Source organism: Heteronotia binoei, chromosome 8 (genome assembly GCF_032191835.1).
Source record: "Heteronotia binoei isolate CCM8104 ecotype False Entrance Well chromosome 8, APGP_CSIRO_Hbin_v1, whole genome shotgun sequence".
Classification (NCBI taxonomy): domain Eukaryota; kingdom Metazoa; phylum Chordata; class Lepidosauria; order Squamata; family Gekkonidae; genus Heteronotia; species Heteronotia binoei.
The window spans coordinates 49,545,470-49,567,142 of NC_083230.1; the positions used below are offsets into that span (position 1 = coordinate 49,545,470).

Here is a 21,673-nt window from a genome sequence, read left to right on the forward strand (position 1 = left end):
TGGTAAGTCTGGAATGGATTCCTCTCCTCCCTCCCTTCTCACTCCCACTACTGGAAGGAGGGAGATGAAAAAAAAAAAAAAAGCTCCAAATTTTTGGGACCCCCCCCCCAAATCCTGAACAAGTAACAACTCTTTTTTTGGGGGGGGGGGAATCAGGGTAATGAAAACAGTGCCTATCTGTGATCTGAAATTGTTAGACATTTTTTTGAAGTGTACATCCATAGTATATACTGTGCCACATCTGTGCCTAGAATGCATCTATTCGCTGACTGATACAAATCCATATTAGGCAGTAAATCTAAATATGTAAAGTAACCTTATACGGCCAGGGGCCAGCATGCCTTCGGGACCGCCTCTCCCTGTATGAGCCCTGTAGGTTTTTACGATCAGCAGCCCAACAACTTCTGGTGATACCCGGCTCCAGAGATGTCCATCTGGCCTCGATGAGGGCCAGGGCTCTGGCCCCTGCCTGGTAGAATGAGCTCCCCCTGGAGATCCGAGCCCTGTGAGATCTGCTTCAATTCCACAGGGCCTGTAAAACAGAGCTCTTTCACTAGGCTTTTAGTTGAGGCAGTGGACGTCACTTGTTATCGGCCTCCCCCCTTCATTCCATCCCAGTGCTATAAGACCTGCTGGACCTGGATAATAGGCCATGTCTGTGAGGCAGAATTTGCCATTTTAGTACCTATTGTTCTCTGTAATTTTAGATTTTATGTATTTTAAATTGTTTTTTTTTTTTACTGTTGATTTTTTTTTATGTAACCCACCCTGAGCCTGTTCTACAGGAAGGGTGGGCTAAATATTGAATAAATAAAATAAAAATTGAATAAAATAAAATAAATAGCCAAGTCTGGTTTAAAAAAAAGTCTGAGAACTGAGAGCGGTAAATGAAGCAAAGGTTACTTTATGACAAAAAATAGCATTTCAGTGCATATGAGGGGTGAACAAATATGTATATAGTGCTTTCAAAGTAAGTACAAAATAATAGAATTGTTTTATTTACAACTGGAGCTGTGATACATATCTCTGGGATAAGATTCTAACTTTAAAATAAATTGATTTAGATACTTCAAATTGGTGGTTGGATTATACGCCGTCAGTCAAGACCAGTCGTATTTGGTGACTGCTCAGGTCTCTGAAAAGATAATTGTCAGGGTAGGTCCAAGTGAGTATGATTTGAAAGGAATGAAAGAACCTGACCCAGTGAGGGGCTGATGGAACATTGTGGCTAAGAAAATGAGTTGGGATCTGGGATGGTTCTGGTTCAAATTTTATCTTGGCCACAAACAAGTCAGCCTCAGTCTGCAGTATGGGGACAGCAAAGCAGACGTGAAAAATGCATATGAACTAGAAATGTGCTATTAAATGAATTCAAAGTATTAACAAAAGGATACCCTTAATGAAGCCAGTTCAGAGTGGCAGGTTTCTACATTCCCAACAAATTTTGTATCCTAAAAAATATAATTGGAGTTAGGATTTTAATATTTATGTATTTATTATATATATATTAGCCTACTTTTCCTGTCAAAACTTGTCCCCCTGAAATCTCCATTCAACCATGAAGCTCCTGGACTGACCAGTATCCCTCAACTCAACATACCTTATAGGCCTGTTCTGAGGATGAAACAGGCTAAGCCCTGTGTCATGTTCTGACACCCTTGGAGAAAAAGGTCAAAACAAATTAAAATACCTTTGTTCTTTTCTATTTCTGCCATGAATAAAATCTCAAAACAACAACATTCACTGCCATGAGTAAAACCTTAGTACATTATACCGGAAGTTAAACATGTATCTAATACATACATTACATTAGCAATTCTTACTTTACAGATTTTCACCATATGTTTGAGGATCTTGCAACTATATAACTTATTTTCTAACAAATCTAAACAACTTATTTTGCAACGATATAACTTGTTTTCTAATTGAAGAATGCTAAACCCTACTAAGAATCTACAGCAGGATAAGGGTCTGTTCCATTCAGAAGCTCTCTAACAGTTTCCCAGTTAAATTCTTTGGTTGTAAAATCACAACGATTCTTGAAAAAAGAGGAAACTGAAAAAGGACATTCACGGCTACCTGTTAGGTCACTGGATCCTTCATAAATGGATTTTGATCACTGAACATTGAAATGTTACCTCTCAAAATTCATTGTCATAGAGAATTCATTCTCAAGAAGATTGTGTACAATTCAATAAAGAATAACCTCAATGTACTAGAATACTGGATCACAAAGTTATCCCATATATAGAACAAAGCAGTAGACAAGTCGTACCTTTAAGACCAACTAAGTTTTATTCAGAATGTAAGCTTTCGTATGCTGTAAGCAGACTTCATCAGACAAAATTGGAATGGCAAGTCATCTTTAAATATAGATAAAGTGGGCAGTGAGTTGGTATGAAGAGTCATGGGAATGTTTTTAGCAGATTAAAAGTATCACAAATTGGGGTCTGTATTTGTTAGTATTGTTAACTGGGCTGTAACAACAGTGGAGAGTGATAAAAAGCAGACATGTAATAGGTGTGAAGTACCATAAATCTGGGTGTCATCCATTGAATGCTCAGGAATGTTAAAGTGTTCTCCGACTCGTTTCTCAGTTCTGTAATTCCTGATGTCAGATTTGTGTCCATTTATCCTTTGGCGTAGGGTTAGTCCTGTTTGCCCTATGTAGAGAACTGTAGGGCATTGTTGGCATTTAATGGCATATATAATATTGGAAGTTGAACAAGTGAATGAGCCTGAGATGGTGTAGTTAATGTTGGGTCCAGTGACTGTGTTGTTTGGATGTATGTGGTGAATCAAAAAGGAAAGCCGTGCAGAACTGAAAATCAAAAAAAGCACAAGGCTCATGACCAAATTACTGCAAAAAATAAAATGATTTAATGAAAATAAACATGAATAAACAACATGTTCATATGCATAAATATTGCAATTCTTTAACAATGTTGACTTGAACCAACAATCATTAACGGTGCCATTCCACTGCCTGCAGCGAATGTCTGTATTTAAAGAGCAATCGCTCTATTCCTTCATTTTCTCCGCTTGCGTGGAATACATGGTGACTAGAAACATAGTTCTTTATAGCAGGTGATGATTTTGAATAATTGTTGTTCCCAAGATGAAATTAGCGCAATGGTAAACTGGTAATCAGTCCGTTTCCCACAAATGCTTCATCTAGCGCATATCCATTGAATGGGAATACATTTCCAGCGATGCAGTCACACAAATTCTCTTTGAGTCAGAATTCTAAGGCTAGCGACTCTCGCAGTGCCCCCAGTTATGTCCACGACACTACAGATTTTCTGAGGAAAATACAATCTTTGAACAACCTTCCAGAGAATACTATCTTAGCCACCATGAATGTGGAATCTTTATATACCAACATCCCACACCAAGATGGATTACAAACTGTAAGTAATATAATCTCTGATAAAAACACAGCTGACTTTGCCACCAAACTGTGCCATTTTGTTCTCACCCATAACTACTTCAGGTTTGGCAATGAACTTTTCTTACAGGTCAATGGTACAGTCATGGGCACCCGCACGGCCCCACAATATGTTAACATTTTTATGGCTGACTTGGAGCAACGCTTCCTAGACTCCCACCCACTCGTACCTACCTTATACCTGTGTTATATTGATGACATCTTTATGGTCTGCTCATGACCTTAGTTCGATTCTGGTGGAAGCTAGATTCAAGTAACCGGCCCAAGGTTGACTCAGCCTTCCATCCTTCCGAGGTCAGTAAAATGAGTACCCAGCTTGCTGGGGGGAAAATGTAAAAGACTGGAGAAGGCAATGGCAAACCACCCCGTAAAAAACCTGTTACAAGACAAACCCCAAAGAGACAATAACAGAACACTACTAGTGGTCACACACAACTCTCAACTGAAAACAGTTCAACATATCATCAACAACTTACAACCTCTATTGGACAGTGACAGCTCTCTTTCAAAAGTACTGGGGGTTAAACCTTTTCTTGCACACAGACAGCCCCCCAATCTCAAACAACTCCTAACCCACAACAATACAGCATCGCATCTGAGCATGAACACCAGTACCAGAGCTTACAATAAACCCAAGTGCCAACTTTGCTGCTACATACACCCAGACAACATAGTCACTGGACCCAACAACATTAACTACAGCATCTCAGGCTCATTCACTTGTTCATCTTCCAACATTATATATGCCATTAAATGCCAACAATGCCCTAAAGTTCTCTACATAGGACAAACAGGACAAACCCTACGCCAAAGGATAAATGGACACAAATCTGACATCAGGAATTACAGAACTGAGAAACCAGTCGGAGAACACTTTAACCTTCCTGAACATTCAATGGGTGACCTCAGAGTAGCTGTTTTACTGCAATGGAACTTCAAGAACAGAATGGAGAGAGAAATTGATGAATTATAAATTATTTTGAAACTTGGGACAAACACCTCCCCAGGACTGAACAGGGATATTGTTTTTTTTAATCTCATTACATATGTTAAACCAACTCTCACTGAGTATAGTTATACATCCACAGTATTCCAATGTATTTCTCTTTTAGAACAGTGTATCATATTAATGTTGTTGGGGTTTTTTTGTTTTTTTGTATTGATATACTCAAATATATTTTTTTCTAATGGCAAACTAGAATGTATTTCTCTTCTATAACAGTGTATCAGAATATTTTGGTTTTTTGTATTGATATACTCAAATAAGGGATATTGGCTGTTTATCTCATTACATATACTAACCCATCTCCCACTATATTTTAATGTTCCCTTTTTTTCTAATGGCAAACTAGAATATATTTCTCTTTTAGAACAGTGTATCAGAATATTTTGGTTTTTTGTATTGACATACTCAAATAGGGATATTGGCTGTTTACCTTATTACATATACTAACCCATCTTTCACTATATTTTAATGTATTCTTTTCTTCTAATGGCAAACTATAATGATGTAATAACCTCTTGAGATACTAATGCCCTTCATTTAAACCCACAACTAACTAAGCCAGAATGATGCCCGGATTTATGGCATTTCATACCTATGACATTTCTGCTTTTTATCACCCTCCACTGTTGTTACAGCCCAGTTAACAATACTAACAAACAAACACAGACCCCAATTTGTGATTCTTTTAATCTGCTAAAAACATTCCCATGACTCTACAAACCAAATCACTGCCCACTTTCTCTATATTGAAAGATGGCTTGCCATTCCAATTTTGTCTGATAAAGTCTGCTTAGAGCATACGAAAGCTTACATTCTGAATAAAACTTAGTTGGTCTTAAAGTTGCAACTTGTCTACTGCTTTGTTCTATTGCTTCAGACCAACATGGCTGCCCACTTGGATATACCCCATATATAGTGTGTCATATTTTATTTCATTATTGTTGAGGATTTCAGTTAGAAAACAAATTATATAGTTGCAAGATCCTCAAACATATGGTGAAAATCTGTAAAATAAGAATTGTTAATGTGATGTATTTATTTATTTCTTGGATTTATATCTCGCCCTCCCACTGAAGCAGACTCAGGGTGGCTCACAACAATCAAGACTAAAACAATAAAATAATGAATAAACATTGGAGTTTTGACAATTAAGTTGATAATAAATAGTTTAAAACAATTTAAAACAGTGTAGGTGCTAGTATTAATTTCAATATGTTCAGTGAAGTTGGGCATCCTCTTGTACTATAATTCAGCAGAAGGCAAGTCGAAATAGTACTGTTTTACAGGCCTTGTAGAACTGAGCAAGGTCCTGCAAGGCCCTTACTTCTTCTGGAAGTTGGTTTCACCAGTAGGGGCTGCAATTGAGAAGGCTCTCTCTCTAGTAGACTTCAGTCTCGCCTCCCTTGGCCTGGGAATTGATAATAAGTTCTGCGTCCCAGATTTAAGTACCCTCTGGAGAACATGTGGGGAGAGACAGTCCCTAAGGTAGACAGGTCCTCGGCCATATAGGGTTTTAAAGGTAATAACCAGCACCTTGTAGCGCATCCGGTATACTATTGGCAGCCAGTGCGGTTCCCGCAGCCTTGGCTGTATGTGCTTCCATATAGAGAGACCCAATAACAGCCTGGCCGCTGCATTCTGCACCAACTGTAGTTTTCCAGGTACAAGACAAGGGCAGCCCCATGTAGAGGGCATTGCAGTAGCACAGTCTCGAGGTGACCGTTGCATAGATCACAGTTGCCAGGTCACTTCGCTCAAGGAAGGGGACCAACTGTCATACTCACCTCAGATGGAAGAAGGTGGATTTAGCAGTGGCTGCTATCTGGGCCTCCATTGCCAATGTGGGCTCTAGCAGCACCCCCAAGCTGCTGACCATGGGTGCTGATATTAGTGGCACCCCATCAAAAGCTGGTAGAGGGACTTCCCTTCCCGGACCGCCGCAACTCAGGTAAAGGACCTCTGTCTTCATCGGATTCAGCTTCAGACAACTCAGCCTAAGCCACCCTGCCATGGCTTGCAGGTCTAGATTTTCTGGGACAGAGGAAGGCTGGCCATCCATCAGTAGTTAGAGCTGGGTGTCATCAGCGTACTGATGGCAACCCAGCCCATATCTCTGGACAATCTGGGCAAGGGGGTGCATATAAATGTTGAACAACATCAGGGAGAGCACCACCCCCTGAGGCACACCACAGTTAAGCAAATGTCTCTGGGACGATTGTCCCCCGATCACCACCCTTTGTCCCCGACCACAGAGAAAGGAGGAGAGCCATTGCAGGGCCAACCCCCGAATCCCTGCATTGGCAAGGCGGTGGATCAACAACTGATGGTCGACTGTGTCGAACATTGCCGACTGGTCCAACAACATCAGTACTGCCGAACCACCTCGATCCAGATGTTGCTTGAGATCATCCACCAGGGCAACCAGTACTGTCTCCCATCCCATGACCCGGGCTGGTGTGGATCTAGGATGGAAGCGTCCTCCAGAAAGCTCTGTAATTGTAGCGCTACTGCACTCTCGATAATTTTACCCAAAAAGGGTAAATTCGAGACCAGCCAGTAGTGTGCCACTTTGGCCGGGTCTAATGTTGTTTTTTTCAAGAAGGGGTGGACTATTGCCTCTTTAAGGGGCCTTGGGAAAAGCCCCTCAGAGAGAGATCTATTGGATACGTATGACTTTTGGTATAATATACCAAGGTTTTACTCATGGTGGTGAGTGTTGTTTTGTGGTTTATTCTACCACAAACCTGGTTTGGGTAGTTTCAATGAATAAAATCTCAGCAAGATCAGTTGGTGCAGCAAAAACCAGTAAGCTTTGTAGGGCAAAAACTCATGCTCTTCTTTGCTTACAGTTCTGGGAAAGATTAGACATCTACCCACTGAGTTGTGGTTAACAGGCATATCAGATCATGCTCTAATTGTAGTGAGCTTGGCTCTGTGTGCCACAGATGGTGGAGCGGGGTTGTGTTTTTTTTTTGTGTTTTTTTAAGAGGCAGGCAAGCAGCTCGAATAACTGCTGACTTGTTAGGATGCGTGTTTTGCTTAGATTCAAATTGGAATTTCATATTGATTGTTCTTCTATTTAAAATAAATTTGGATATATTGCTGCACCTACATATAACCATGCTGCTTGCCTCTGATTATTCAATTTGCAGTAGAAATGGCTAAATATTACCATTGCAAGGTTCAAACATTATGTTTGCTGGAGGAAAATAAAGTCCTCCCTTCCACTTACACGGCTGCTGCTGTAGCAGGGTGGGAAGTTTCCCCTCTTCCCTTTTTCTCTGTCTTTCCTGGCACCTTGAATTGTGTGCATATATAACAGCCAGGGCCGGATCTACCCATGTTTTGACTGGGGGCAAAACTTAAAAATGGCGCCTCCCCTACTCAAAAAATGGTGTGTGAGGGGGTGCCTGCCACCCCAGGCAAGGCACCCCACCTCCACAAAGCAGCCCCAGTCTTCCGCCCCTTTCTTCTTTCCCAGGTCTGTGCACAGACCCAAAAGAAAAGGGGGGGGGCGGCAGAAATACCTCCTAGATGCTGTCAATTTCTCCTCCCTGGGTCTGTGCACACAGACCCAAGGAGGAGAAGGGGAGGCAGTGTTTGCACCATTCTCAGCTTCAAGAAAGGCACAAACACTGGCTTTTTCCTCCCTAGGTCTGTGCACACAGACCCAAGGAGGAGAAAGGGCAGGGGAGGGAGAGAGAGCGGTGTTTGTGCTATCCTCAGCTCCAAGGACAGCGCAAACCCTGCTGGGATGCCCTCGCTTTCTCCTCCCCGGGTCTGTGCACACAGACCGAGGGAGGAGAAAGGGGCTCTGAGGATGGCGCAAACACCACCAGGATGCTCTTACTTTCTCTTCCTCCAGTCTGTGCACACAAACTGGGAGAGGTGAAAGTGGCGGGGCAGAGTTTGTGCCCTCCTCAGCTCTGAGGATGGCGCAAACACCACCGGGACACCCTTACTTTCTCCTCCCCCGGTCTGTGCACACAGACTGGGGGAGGACAAAAGCATGGGTGGGGTGGCCAATTTGGTGCCCCCCGATGGCGCCCGGGGCAGGCACCCCTTCCTGCCCCCCCTAAATCCAGCCCTGATATCAGCCACACCACATCATTTATTAGTTCCTGTAAAAAAAATGGTGGCCAGACATTCTTGACCTTGATTCAGAATTGACCCTGGTGTCAAATCTATTTTTTCTCCCAGAATTAGACTCAGAAAAGACCGTATTGTTTCATTGCTAATTTGGATGGGAGTTACCAAATGGCCTGGTGTGATATGTCACATTCCACACTCATCCCACTTTCCTGAAGGTGAAAAATCCCAAATGCCTTCCTTTGAGAAGCATTTTATCTTATTACCTCTGCATGTGGTTTGGGAGCTGCATGGAAGCAGAGAGAAGGGTGCTCCAAAGAGTGACGAGAAGAGCACAAAAGATTTGTGGATGTTCTCTCCCCTCATTGGTGGATCTGTATAATATGGGATGTAAAAGGAAGATACAAATGATCCTAAGGGACCATTCACATCTGGGCCATTTGCTATTTGAGATCTTACCGTCAGGTAGACGATATAGAGTGTTGAAGGCTAGGACAAATAGATTTAAGGACAGTTTCTATCCAAGTGCTGTGGTTAGGTTAAATGCAGGGTTATGAATGATTATTTGTTTTAGATGTATTTAAATGGTTTTAATGGTTTTATGAATGATTATCTGTTTTAGATGTATTTAAATGGTTTAAATGGTTTTAGATGTATTTAAATAGTTTATGAATATGTGTGTTTGATGTGTTGGTATATTTGTGGAAGAGCACCTCATTTCGTTGCTCTCTTTTTGTTGAGAACAATGACAATACATCTATCTATCTATCTATCTATCTATCTATCTATCTATCTATCTATCTATCTATCTATCTATCTATCTATCTATCTATCATCTATCTAAATTTATCTATCTTGATAGGCCAACAAAGTTTTATTTGACACATAAGCTTTTGTGTGCATGCACACTTCTTCAGGTACAATGAAACAGAAATTACCAGTCTATACATATAGACCCATCAAAGGAAGGCATCCTTAGATGCTTTGTTTCCAGCCAACTCACACTTCTCTTCTATGCCATCCCAGTGATAGAGTGGGAGATGTCTGAGTAGATCTGAGGTGCATCTCCCCCCTCACAAATAGCTGCCGTGGGAGGCCCCAGTCTGGATAGAGACCATAGCACATGGGTGAAAACATACTGTGCTATTTTCCCATTCTTGTTCTTTACTGTGTCCCATCAGTTCAGATAAGGTTCCTTTTTGTGAAATTATTTTATTAAACTGTGACTTCTATTGCTTGAAAAGCAGCACAAAAATGCATTTTGTAGGAAAGATTTGTTTGCCCTATCACTCTCCATTTGCAAGCCTCTAACTTTAAACGTTTTCAGGCCTCAAACCCTGCACAGTTTGAGAATGACAGTGATCTGATCTGGCAGCGAGGACATGTTCCAGACTCTGTTATTTGTCATGGTCGAATAGGAATTAACACAGATACACCAGATGAAGCCCTGGTTGTCTGTGGAAACATGAAAGTGATGGGGACAGTCATGCATCCATCTGATCGTCGAGCCAAACAGAACATTCAAGAGGTGAGTGCAGCAGAGCAATGAGGGTTTGTTAAATCTGCACCAGAGCTGCACATAGGTACATGAACACTGAGATAAGCATGACACATACACATCTTGTAGCAGGCTTGTGAAGAAGTTGTGACATTGCAAAGGAGACAAAGTTTTAGGAAGCCCAGGCAAGTTTTAGGTAGCCCAGGCACATTGATGAACACGGGTTATTGAGAAAGACTCAGCATGGGTTCTGTAAGGGAAGATCTTGCCTCATAACCTGTTACATTTCTTTGAGGGGGTAAACAAACATGTGGACAAAGGAGACCCAATAGATGTTGTTTACCTTGTCTTCCAGAAAGCTTTTGATAAAGTTCCTCATCAAAGGTTCCTTAGAAAGCTTGAGAGTCATGGAGTAAAAGGACAGGTCCTCTTGTGGATCAAAAACTGGCTGAGTAATAGGAAGCAGAGAGTGAGTATAAGTGGGCAGTCTTCGCAGTGGAGGACAGTAAGCAGTGGGGTGCCGCAGGGCTCGGTACTGGGTCCCATGCTCTTTAACTTGTTCATTAATGATTTGGAGTTGGGAGTGAACAGTGAAGTGGCCACGTTTGCGGATGACACTAAATTGTTCAGCATGGTGAGAACCAGAGAGGATTGTGAGGAACTCCAAAGGGACCTGTTGAGGCTGGGTGAGTGGGCGTCAACGTGGCAGATGCGGTTCAGTGTGGCCAAGTGCAAAGTAATGCACATTGGGGCCAAGAATCCCAGCTACAAATACAAGTTGATGGGGTGTTAACTGGCAGAGACTGACCAAGAGAGAGATCTTGGGGTCGTGGTAGATAACTCACTGACAATGTCAAGACAGTGTGCGTTTGCAATAAAAAAGGCCAACGCCATGCTGGGTATTATTAGGAAGGGAATTGAAAACAAATCAGCCAGTATCATAATGCCCCTGTATAAATCGATGGTGCGGTCTCATTTGGAATACTGTGTGCAGTTCTGGTCGCCGCACCTCAAAAAGGATATTATAGCATTGGAGAAAGTCCAGAAAAGGGCAACTAGAATGATTAAAGGGCTGGAACACTTTCCCTATGAAGAAAGGTTGAAACGCTTGGGACTCTTTAGCTTGGAGAAACGTTGACTGCGGGGTGACATGATAGAGGTTTACAAGATAATGCATGGGATGGAGAAAGTAGAGAAAGAGGTACTTTTCTCCCTTTCTCACAATACAAGAACTCGTGGGCATTCGATGAAATTGCTGAGCAGACAGGTTAAAACGGATAAAAGGAAGTACTTCTTCATCCAAAGGGTGATTAACGTGTGGAATTCACTGCCACAGGAGGTGGTGGCGGCCACAAGCATGGCCACCTTCAAGAGGGGTTTAGATAAAAATATGGAGCACAGGTCCATAAGTGGCTATTAGCCACAGTGTGTGTGTGTGTGTGTGTGTGTGTGTGTATATATATATAAATAAAAAAATTTTGGCCACTGTGTGACACAGAGTGTTGGACTAGATGGGCCATTGGCCTGATCCAACATGGCTTCTCTTATGTTCTTATGTTCTAGCCTGATCTCAACAGCACTCAGAAGTTAAGCAAGTTTAGTCTCAGCTAGTATTTGGATGGGAGACAACCAAGGAAGTCTAAGATTACTAAGCAGATGCAGGCAATGGCAAACCACCTCTGAATGTTTCTTGCCTTGAAAACTCTATACGTTCTCATGTGAGATGTGACTCGATGGTAAAAAAAAGTTAACAGGCTGGTGAAACTAGCAAGGTATATAGGTGGAAGATTACCTAAGTGCATTATTGGACTGAAAATAAGCATACAAATCCTGCAACTGAATAAAATAAGTAAAGTGATATAGATTTACTGGGAGAAATGCTCTAAATGCTTATTTTACTTGAAGAATGCCTACTGGATTGTTCTTGAAGAATAAAATTAAAAGTCAAAGGCCAAAGAGGAGAAAGTTTGAGAGACAGAGAACAACCAAGAAACAGAGAAGATGAAATTAGGAAGTATGCAACTCTTTTTAATGAACTACAGAGAACCAAATAGGCAATACTCTAACCTGCAGGTGGGCCCTGGAGTTCTCCTGGAATGATCTCCAGACTACAGAAACCAGTTCTCCTGGAGAAAATGGCTCCTTTGGAGCCTTCTCTATTGCATTATACTCTGCTGAGGCTCTTCCCTTCCCTAAACCTCATCAACCCCCCCAGCTCCACCCCCCCCCAGCTCCAGGAATTTCCCAACCCAGAGTTGGCAACTCTAGAGCCAGGGAGGGTGCTCTGGGAATGAAATAGCAGAATGCTTATATATTCATTTAATTTATCTAGAAAATTTATATTTTGCCTCTCCAGAGATTTGCTCTGGAGGAGGATTGTTGTTAGATTTGTGAATTGCCCAATTCCAGCTGCTGCAGGCAAGGGGGAAGAGGGCAAAGTGAGCATTAAAAACAAAGGAGGGTGCCAACCAAGATGGAAACCATCACTGTACCCAAACCAAAAGCCTGGAGGGACATCTCTGCCTTGTAGGCCCTGTGGAATTGCATAACGTCCCACATGGCCCTGATGGAATTTGGCAGAGTTCTGTCTGGCTGGGGCCAGGACTGAAAAGGCCCTAGCCCTGCTTGAGGACAGCTGGATGTCTTTAGAACAGGGGACCACCAGCAAGTTTCTGTCCAAAGAGCACAATGCCCTCCCAGGGACATAATGGAGGAGACAGTCCTGTAGTTTTGGTAGTGGAGGGACTGCAGGTGAAGATCACATTTTAGAAAGGTCCACTAGGTTTTTGTTTTTGTTTTTTTAAAAATTGCAGTGAGAAAGCCAGCACAGCAAGCAAAGAGAAGGGGCTGTAGGCTTTTTCTCCCTGATGTGCTAGTTTTCTGTTTGCATGGAATTTATTTAGTACAGTGATTATCTGAAACAGGAGTCAACTACCTGCAGTCAGGTGTAGCCCATCCTTCCACCTTAGGGCTTGGCCACCTTGTTTCTGTCTCATTCTCCCACATGTGTGACAGAGGTTGTCTTCAGTCTGAAATGATCCTTTTCATGTCCCTTTTCCCCAAACCTTCTTAAAAGCAGCTCCAGGGAGGCACAATCTTGAGTGGAGGACTTGTGAATGGATGTATCTTAGATTTCCCCCTTTCAGATGTATGTATGGGGGTCTTAAGAGAGAAAACAGCTGAAGGGATATGATTAAGCTGTCCCTCTTTCATTCCAGATTGTAGCTTTCAGAGGCAGTCTTTACGCTCAACTAAGAGCTGGCATGGAGTTATAACTAAGAGAATGCAGTGTAACCCTGAAGCTATCTGGTTCATATCTCACCTTCGGTGTAATACCTTCAGCAACCCAATATGATGATGATAGTAACAACCTGCCTTACAGGGATGTTGTAAGGATTATAACATGATAATGTATGTGAGGATGGATATATTTATCAATAAGGTATATATATGCCACATAAATAAAGTGGACAGCCTATTTGGTCCATAAAAGGCAAAAGAGAGGGCTGATCCAACATTTAACTTGCTGACATTTTTCTCTAAGGTGAGTGGTGAATGTGGACTTTCTGCTCTTAAAGTTTTTGCTTTCATCCCCAAATCCGAGAAAGAATATGTGTTACAATGGGGGGAAGTTAATGAGAAATATAACTTCAGCCATGCCAAGTATCAAAAGCATGTGCCTACTGAAATCTTTGATGTGACTTGAATGTATTAAATATTTTAATATGCAATGCCTTGTCTTTGATGAATTAGGTTGATACACATCAGCAGCTGAGAAGAATAGCACAGATGAGGCTGGTTGAATATGACTACAAGCCTGAGTTTGCATCTGTTATGGGAATTAATCAGACTCATGAAACAGGTATCCAGTCAACACTCATCTAGTTGCTCAGGCAGAAAGTCCCAGAAAATACCCTGGCCACGTATTTTGTAGCAAAAGCCTGATGTTGCCTTGCTTTTCAAATATACACTGTAAAATGCATGAGATGCAGGGTGGGCACTGGGAGAGAGGAATCACCCTAAGGTCACAAGCAGACATTATGTGTTGATGAAGATCATTTACACTTGTGAAGAACTTTTGATCAGTTGTCAAGGGCCCACCAGCACCCCAGATGAAGATGAGGGGGGCAAATTGTGGTTGTTATATTGCTCTACTGTCCCCGCCAATCACTAGCCAAGGCATTCAGGTGAACAAGTCCATTTATCCATGGGGAAAATGTTTATCATCAACAGACAAGGAAGTTGCACACTCCCTTTTGCTTCTCTGAGGAGAAGGCAGCTGCTGCCATTGTTGGGGCAGAGATGGCCACTGTGGCCACCAAATCCCAGAGTGAACAGCAGTGGCAACTGCAGAGGGTATGCTTAAAGAGCCATAGTGGAGATGGAGTCTCACCAGAAGACATGTTGCCAAGGGCCCTCAACTCTGGAAATGGCCCTGGAGACAACAAATTATTCTTGTGCACAACCTGAGAGAGGGAGAGACTGCACAGATTGTAGTCTGTGGGCATTGGGATTGTTTTTAATAACACAGTTGTCCTTTTCATAAGCAGGAGTGATAGCCCAGGAAGTTCAAGAACTTCTGCCAAGAGCCATACGAGAAGCTGGAGACTTTGTATGTGAAAATGGAGAGAGAGTTGATAATTTCCTCATGATTGACAAGGTACTCTAGAGTACTGCAAGAAAGATTTTGGTTTATTTTTTAAAAAGAAAGTTCATGATTGAATACACATATAGCAGGCATGTCCAACTTCGAACAGGTAGTGATCTGTTTTTTCCGGACAAAAGTGTTGGTGATCTACAACCATGAAAATTAAGTTTCAAATTAGTTTTGAATTAGATTTTAACCCATCAAACTTGGGTTCCACCCCCCACCCCCCGTTTACAATAAACCTTCTGTCATTTACTGGTAAGCAAAATAAGCAAAAACAAAACAGAGAGACAAAGATCCAGAAAGAACTGTGAACAGTATTTCTTAAATTTTTATTGTTATAACTTTCTTTAACTGTCTTAATAACTTTCTTTAACTTTTATTGAATAATTTGTGTTAAATGTAGGTCAAGTATTGATCCAGGCTGATCTTGCGTAATCTTTAAAACTTTGTTCTTGCTAATTAGTGAGACGTCTGAGCCTGCATTTCATCCACCAGCTTTTTGAAGTTGGGTGAATATTGCATGAGGGCTAGTCTCAGGGAATCCTGGAGATGTTCATCTGTAATGTTGGAATGCTGTGTACTCTTTGTCATTTTCAGATAGGAAAATGCAGATTCACACAAATAAGTTGAACCGAAACAGGAGTGTGCAACTTCACCGCATTTTCTTAAGCTGGGAAATTTGTCTCTAGGCACTAGTTTCCAAAACTATTCTTGCTCAGCACACGTCTTGAAAAAAATGTCATTTTTAAGGGTTACTATTTTGTTTTCAAGAGATGCCTTGTTCAATGAGTAATTTTTACAGATAGCAGCTGCAGTTTCCTTAATGTCCATATCTGCTTTGAATGGGCATGACAAGTACTCCACAACTTTTTCAGTTCTTTGAAGGTCACAGAATCTTTTTTCAAATTCCTGGATAACAGAGCAGATTTCTGTCACATACTTCTCATTCTGAAAAACAAAATTTGGATATTGTCCCAGATGGTCCTGCAAATTAGGGAAATGATCAACAGTGTTGTTTGCAAGGTCAGTCATCATTGGCTCAAATTTGCTCTTGTAGGATGAAACTGTACTCATCATCTTGCCAATGCATTTGTTTTTACCTTGTAGTTCAATGTTCATATCACTTTGTTTGCCTGTAAAGTCAGCAAGAAATGCCAGATTACATAGCCACTCCTCATCTTCCAACTCTGCTTTGTCATCTCCCCTCTCCTTCAAAAACCTCCCTATTTCATTCAGCAGATCATGAAATCTGCAGAAATTTGTGCCTACTTAGCCCCTTACATCTGTGTGCAAAATGATTTCCCCTTCATCAAGAGTAAGATTGAAAAGCTATCTTTGAAGTGATCTTCCACGAACTGAATTTACAATTTTGAAAGTGATGTCCATGACAGTCTTTGTATTGAGTCTCTTGCTTGCCAAAACTTGCTGGTGAATGATGCAGTGGTAAAGGAAATCTGGAAAGTTGTCATGCTGTCTGCAGAGGCCTATTAAACCATTAACCTCACCTGTCATTGCTCTTGCGCCATCAGTAGTGATGGAAACAAGTTCATGCAATGGAAGATTGCACTTTGTCCCAAAAGAATGGAAAGAGCTGAATATTTCCTGACTGGTAGTTCTCCCTTTTAAAGAAATCATTCCGAGTAGTCTTCAAAAACCATCCAGATAAAGACTAGTAACTGGGCTATGTCTCTTATGTCTGTAGATTCATCCAGTTGGAGTGAGAAAGAAACACAAACTGAAACATCCTCCAACAATTGTTCAGTTGTGTCTCCACACATTTGTTCTATTTGCCGCACAACGGTGTTTCTTGACAATTGTACATCTTGAACAGCAGCTATGATCTCTTTCTTATTCTTAAATCCTTCAAAAAGATTGTCTGCTGCTTCAAGAAAACAATCTTTTACAAATTCTCCTTCATTGAAAGGTTTGCATTTCTTTGCGATCAGGTTGCTGACCTTGAAGGATGCCATGGTTGCATTGACTGAATGTGACCTTGGCTTCGCCATCAACTGTTGCTGTGCAGCCAATTTAGAATTAAGTTCTTTGAGCTTCAGTTTGCGAATTTCACTTTTGGATGGAAAATCAGCAGCAAACTTATTGCTATGCAGAGCCTTATAATGACGCTCCAGATTACCCTTTTTGGGCAAGGATACAGTGGAGTTACAAAGGAGACAACAACACTTGTCTTTCACCATGATGAAGTAGTAGTAGTAGTCCATTTCCCATTCATCATGAAAGTGGTAGGTTTTGCTCTTCTTTGGAACACTCATCTTCATTATACTGGGGTGGCTGAGATGCTAAGTTAACACTGGCTGAATCTGGTCCAAAACTGTCACTGTCCCAAAGTATTAAAAACCAACAGGAACTGAAGACCTCTGGATGATGCCAAAACCACACATGCAGTTCTAAAAGTAAAAATAAGAATTCATCATACTGGCACCAATAATCAAATACCACCACACCAAACATCATCAAAAAACCCCAAACATCTGTCCAGCAAACCATGAGACCAAGTGGGGCTGGTGATCTACCTCTGACCTCTCCGCGATCTACTCGTAGATTGCGATCTACCTGTTGGGCATACCTGACATATAGTTTTCAGTGTTTGTTTTTAAGAGATGGGAGATTCTGGTCTTTTTTTGGTTCTTCATAAAGCAATGGCAAGAATAGAAAAACCAGATCCAAACCAGGTGAGCATATTCATGGCAGATCTAGAAGGCTGACATTCTTGAGATTGGGCATGCTGTTTCACCTCCTTTTCATATCTATAAACTAGATGTAGGTATCACAGCCTATACTGACCTTTTGGAACCCACAGGGAAAAGGCAATTTAAATGGCTTTCCTTCCACCAGTGACTTTTGGGTTTTTCCTTCTGGGGATGGGACACTTCATGTCTCTTGAATAGCCTTTGCCTAACAAGGATTGTGGCAATCTGCATCTGGATGAGTTCTGTGGCCTTGTTCAGGGATGGAGAAGAATGAATTGGTACAGCCCAGGGGCAATGAGGTAGACTGAACCACTTCAGACTGCAGGTGTGATGATTTTAGCTTTGAATATCCATTCAATATTTTAAAAAATAAAATAATCTCCATGCCAACAGAAAACTAGCAGAGCAGGGGGAAATGGTCTACTATCTGTCTGCATGCTGTGGCAGGGGGTTTTAAGATAGGAGAACATTCCTAAGTGTGCTCCTCTATGACTTTCTACCTGACCTAGGGCTGCCAGCTCATGGCTGGTACCAACAGATGAGGAGGTGAGAACTTATGTTGTCAGCTTTCCTAGTGTGCAATGATGTCACTTCCAGTACACCCTGTGAGTGACATGATCATATGAGGGGGGCACTGTCTGTAGTGTTCACCTATTACAGGGGCATTCTAGCATTTTGGGTAAATGCTAGAATGGCTCCTGATGCAGTGATGTAATTTAGATGTCATGCTGGTGCCACTAACCCTCCCATTTCACTTGGCATTTCCACCCAGTAGGCTTCGCAATCCCCAGGCCCCAGCAGGGAATTCCCCAGTTTTACAGACTTCACCCTGCCTCCAGCCAGCTAGCCAGTGGGGGAAGCCCCACCCTCCACAGCCACCACTTACTTGGGCAGGTTTAGAAATCTGCAAACAGGTCCCATTTTAAAATGTGTGTGTGTGCCTTTAAATTTGAGCAGGAAGTACTTCATGTTGAAGGGTCAGCAGCAGAGGCTCGTCAGAGCAGAGTCCCTCCATTTGTTTTGCTTTCATTTCAGAGTGAGTAAATGTGTATGTGAGTGAGTGAGAGAGAGAGAGACCAGGGTAGCCTCTGTACTTTTCAGAGTCTTTGTAGAGTCAGTAAGAAGGTGTGTTTCTCTGTGCTTGTTTTGCATTGTTTTCAGAGACTTTGTATAGGAACCTGTTTATGGGATGGAGGAAAACTCCACCTCTCTCTCTTTTTGTTTGCCAGTGTTAGCCTGAAGAACAGCAGTTCCTGTGAGTAAAGCCCCAATGAAATGTGAGCGGGCAAACTCTGTGTATTTTGGCTGCTTTTTGCGTGTTTACACTTTCATTTTCTAGAATTGCAGCTATTGGGCGATGAGGAAATGATGACTATTCAGATGAACTGCACTGCTGTATTTTTATGTATTTATTCTGGGAATGGGAAAGTCTGGCTCTGCCCCCAAAGTCTCCTAACTCCACCCCAAAGTCTCCTGGCTCCACCCCCAAAGTCCCCAGATATTTTCTGAATTAAACTTGGCAACCCTACCACCCAGCCACATGGTGGTGGGCAGAGGCAGCAGGGAGTAGGAGGTCTTCTGCTGAAGTGGCAGACCTGGTAGTCATACCACCTGCAGCCTGATGCCAGTCTTTGCCACTTCATTCCAGCCAACTCATTATCTTGTATTTGTGAACTAGGCCTTTGGGTCTATGTTCTTGGCACAAAGCGGTATAGACCCCAGTGATTTCAACAATGTCAATGGTGAATTTTAATTAAATGCTAGGTCTTACACTCACTGAAGAAAGTAAAAGGCCATTTGCTTCAATCTTATCAAGACAAGCAAACATGTTTATTAATCTCCTAGGTTTTTATGGAATAAGGGGATTCTTGCATAGGGGAGATGGGATAACCCTGATTCTGTCAGTTCAGATAAAATTTACTAAAGATTTCTGCCCATTATGTTTTTAAAATTAGATGCTAATATGAGTTTTCACCATATCCAAACGATTTGCACCAGGATCCTATATATATATATATATATATATTTAGGAACTGGGCAAGCCCTGAAGCCAAATTGGAAGAAGCAGATTTGCATCGCTTCTACATAGGCCATGAGGCCGTAAAATCAGTTTCATGGCTTCAAGCACATGAGTGTCTTGAAGAACGTCTTGTGTTGGTTAATTGCGTGGTCTTGTCACACTGTGTCGGTTTTGTTAATGCTACATAATCTATGCAGTAGTATGCTATGGGCATCATCAAATCAAAAAGAAAATCTGTCATTGACAATGGTGTTCTGTGTGACTTAAACATACTGTAGCAGCTTAGTGATGTATGAAATAGTAATTATGTTATGCAAAGTCTAAATGGGAGTATTCATGTTTTGCAGTAGTGCAGGAAAGCAGTTTTATGAAGTGTACCATAAAAAAAAGTATGATGATACAGGGGCTTTTGCGTATGCTCATGTCCAAACATGCAGAAATAAAAGAGAAAATACATATATTTTGTGACTAGTGAAGCAGAATGAAGAGTAGGGTTGCCAAGTCCAATTAAAGAAATATCTGGGGACTTTGGGGGTGGAGCCAGGAGACTTTGGGGGTGGAGCAAGGAGACATTGGGAGTGGAGCCAGGAACAAGGGTGTGACAAGCATAATTGAACTCCAAGGGAGTTCTGGCCATCACATTTAAAGGGACAGCACACCTTTTTAAATGCCTTTCTTCCATAGGAAATATTGAAGGATAGGGGCACCTTCTTTTGGGGCTCATAGAATTGGACCCCCTGGTCCAATTGTTTTGAAACTTAGGGGGTACTTTGGGGAGAGGCACTAGATACTATACTGAAAATATGGTGCCTCTATCTCAGAAAACAGCTCCCCCAGAACCCCCGAAATCTCCAGATCAATTCCCCATTATACCCTATGAAAATCGATCTCCACATAGGGAATAATGAAGTGCTCAGCAGACATTCCTCCCTTCCCTCCCCTTTTCTGGCGACTCTGAAGTGAGGGCTTGGCCTCTCTACTCACGAGTTACAGCCAACTTCTTCCAAGTAACACAGACACCCCATCCCAAGAGGAAGCCTTTTCAATCGGAGACTGGAGCCTCCGGAGGGGAAAAAAATCACATGGTGGCTTTGGGGGTGGGGCTTCTCCCCACCGGCCAGCTGACTGGGGGCAGGAAGGAGCCTGGGAAAGCGGAAGAACCCTCGCTGGGACCTGAGGATTGGCAAGTCTAATGAAGAGCAAATTAGTGATAGAACATCTTGAACAAGCTATCAGCCTGTTCATGCAACCTAAGCATCTAAAAAGTGAGTAGGCTTGCCATTTGCCCTGGAGTGGCAGGCAAACTTTCACCCCCAAACTCACTCCAGCAAGAGCAGGGAACAATATTGCATGATGCTGCAACATCATGATGTCACTTCCTATTTGTGTGTGGAAGTGACATCACACCACTGTAGGAATTTGCCCATCAGTATGTTAAAAATGTATGACTATGCCCCCTGGCCTCAAACTACTCTGCTGGTTGTTAGTGCTTGACTGACAACACTGAAATTCCTGGAGACAAACCTCAGTTCATATGGTCTTATCTTGTTCTGCATCAGTAGTACCTCTTAAAGAGGAATCTTACAGACTGAGCAAGTGATACATTTAGAAAATGTATTTATTTGCATGTCAGCTCAGTGTATTTCCCTGCAGTGCACTGAAATACTTGCTTTTGTGCTTGCCACTACATAATCTTGACTGCTTTTCTGTGTGCTTAAATACAGCCCGTAGCCTCTCAGTAGTCATATTTCAGTCCTCTTTCAGGGGTGAATGAACTGATCTACTTCATAAATAAGAAAACAATGGGAACATCAGAGGAGGTCTGCAAGAAGGCCTGGGGCCGGTGCTGTCTATACAATGCCATTTATCCCATTATAGCAAAATGCTTCCCTGACTTCCACTGCAGAAATAGCATATGGGACTCAGCTCTTCCATCTGTCTTTCCTTCCTTGAGAAGTTGTGTTGGAGTTGCAAGTTAAATGGTTCGGCTGAGCCTGCTTGCACCATCTGATATGCACAGAACACACAGTGTGATGGGGGATTCTGGATCTGACACTGGGAAACAGTTTGTAGAGGCAAACATTGAAAAACCTCAGATGTCTGCTGTGATATATTTAGTGTGGAGGTTCAACACTAATTCAAAACACATGTTACTGTGTGTGGTGCATGATATCGTCTAGATGGTTGCTGTGTCTTTTGCATAAAGTGTTCACTGCCAGTTTATTGTTGATGGATTTTTTAAAACAAAAGATC

General features: G+C 42.1%; 1 protein-coding gene across 1 annotated transcript in view; it reads left to right on the plus strand.

Annotated features, from left to right (window-relative positions):
* Nucleotides 1-21,673, plus strand: part of MYRFL (myelin regulatory factor like) — a 78,017-nt gene that overhangs the window by 35,617 nt on the left and 20,727 nt on the right. Inside the window, exons 10-13 of the mRNA XM_060244409.1 lie at nt 1,065-1,155; nt 9,871-10,071; nt 13,795-13,903; nt 14,592-14,701. Coding sequence (XP_060100392.1) covers nt 1,065-1,155; nt 9,871-10,071; nt 13,795-13,903; nt 14,592-14,701 — 511 coding nt within the window. The remainder of the gene's footprint in view (nt 1-1,064; nt 1,156-9,870; nt 10,072-13,794; nt 13,904-14,591; nt 14,702-21,673) is intronic.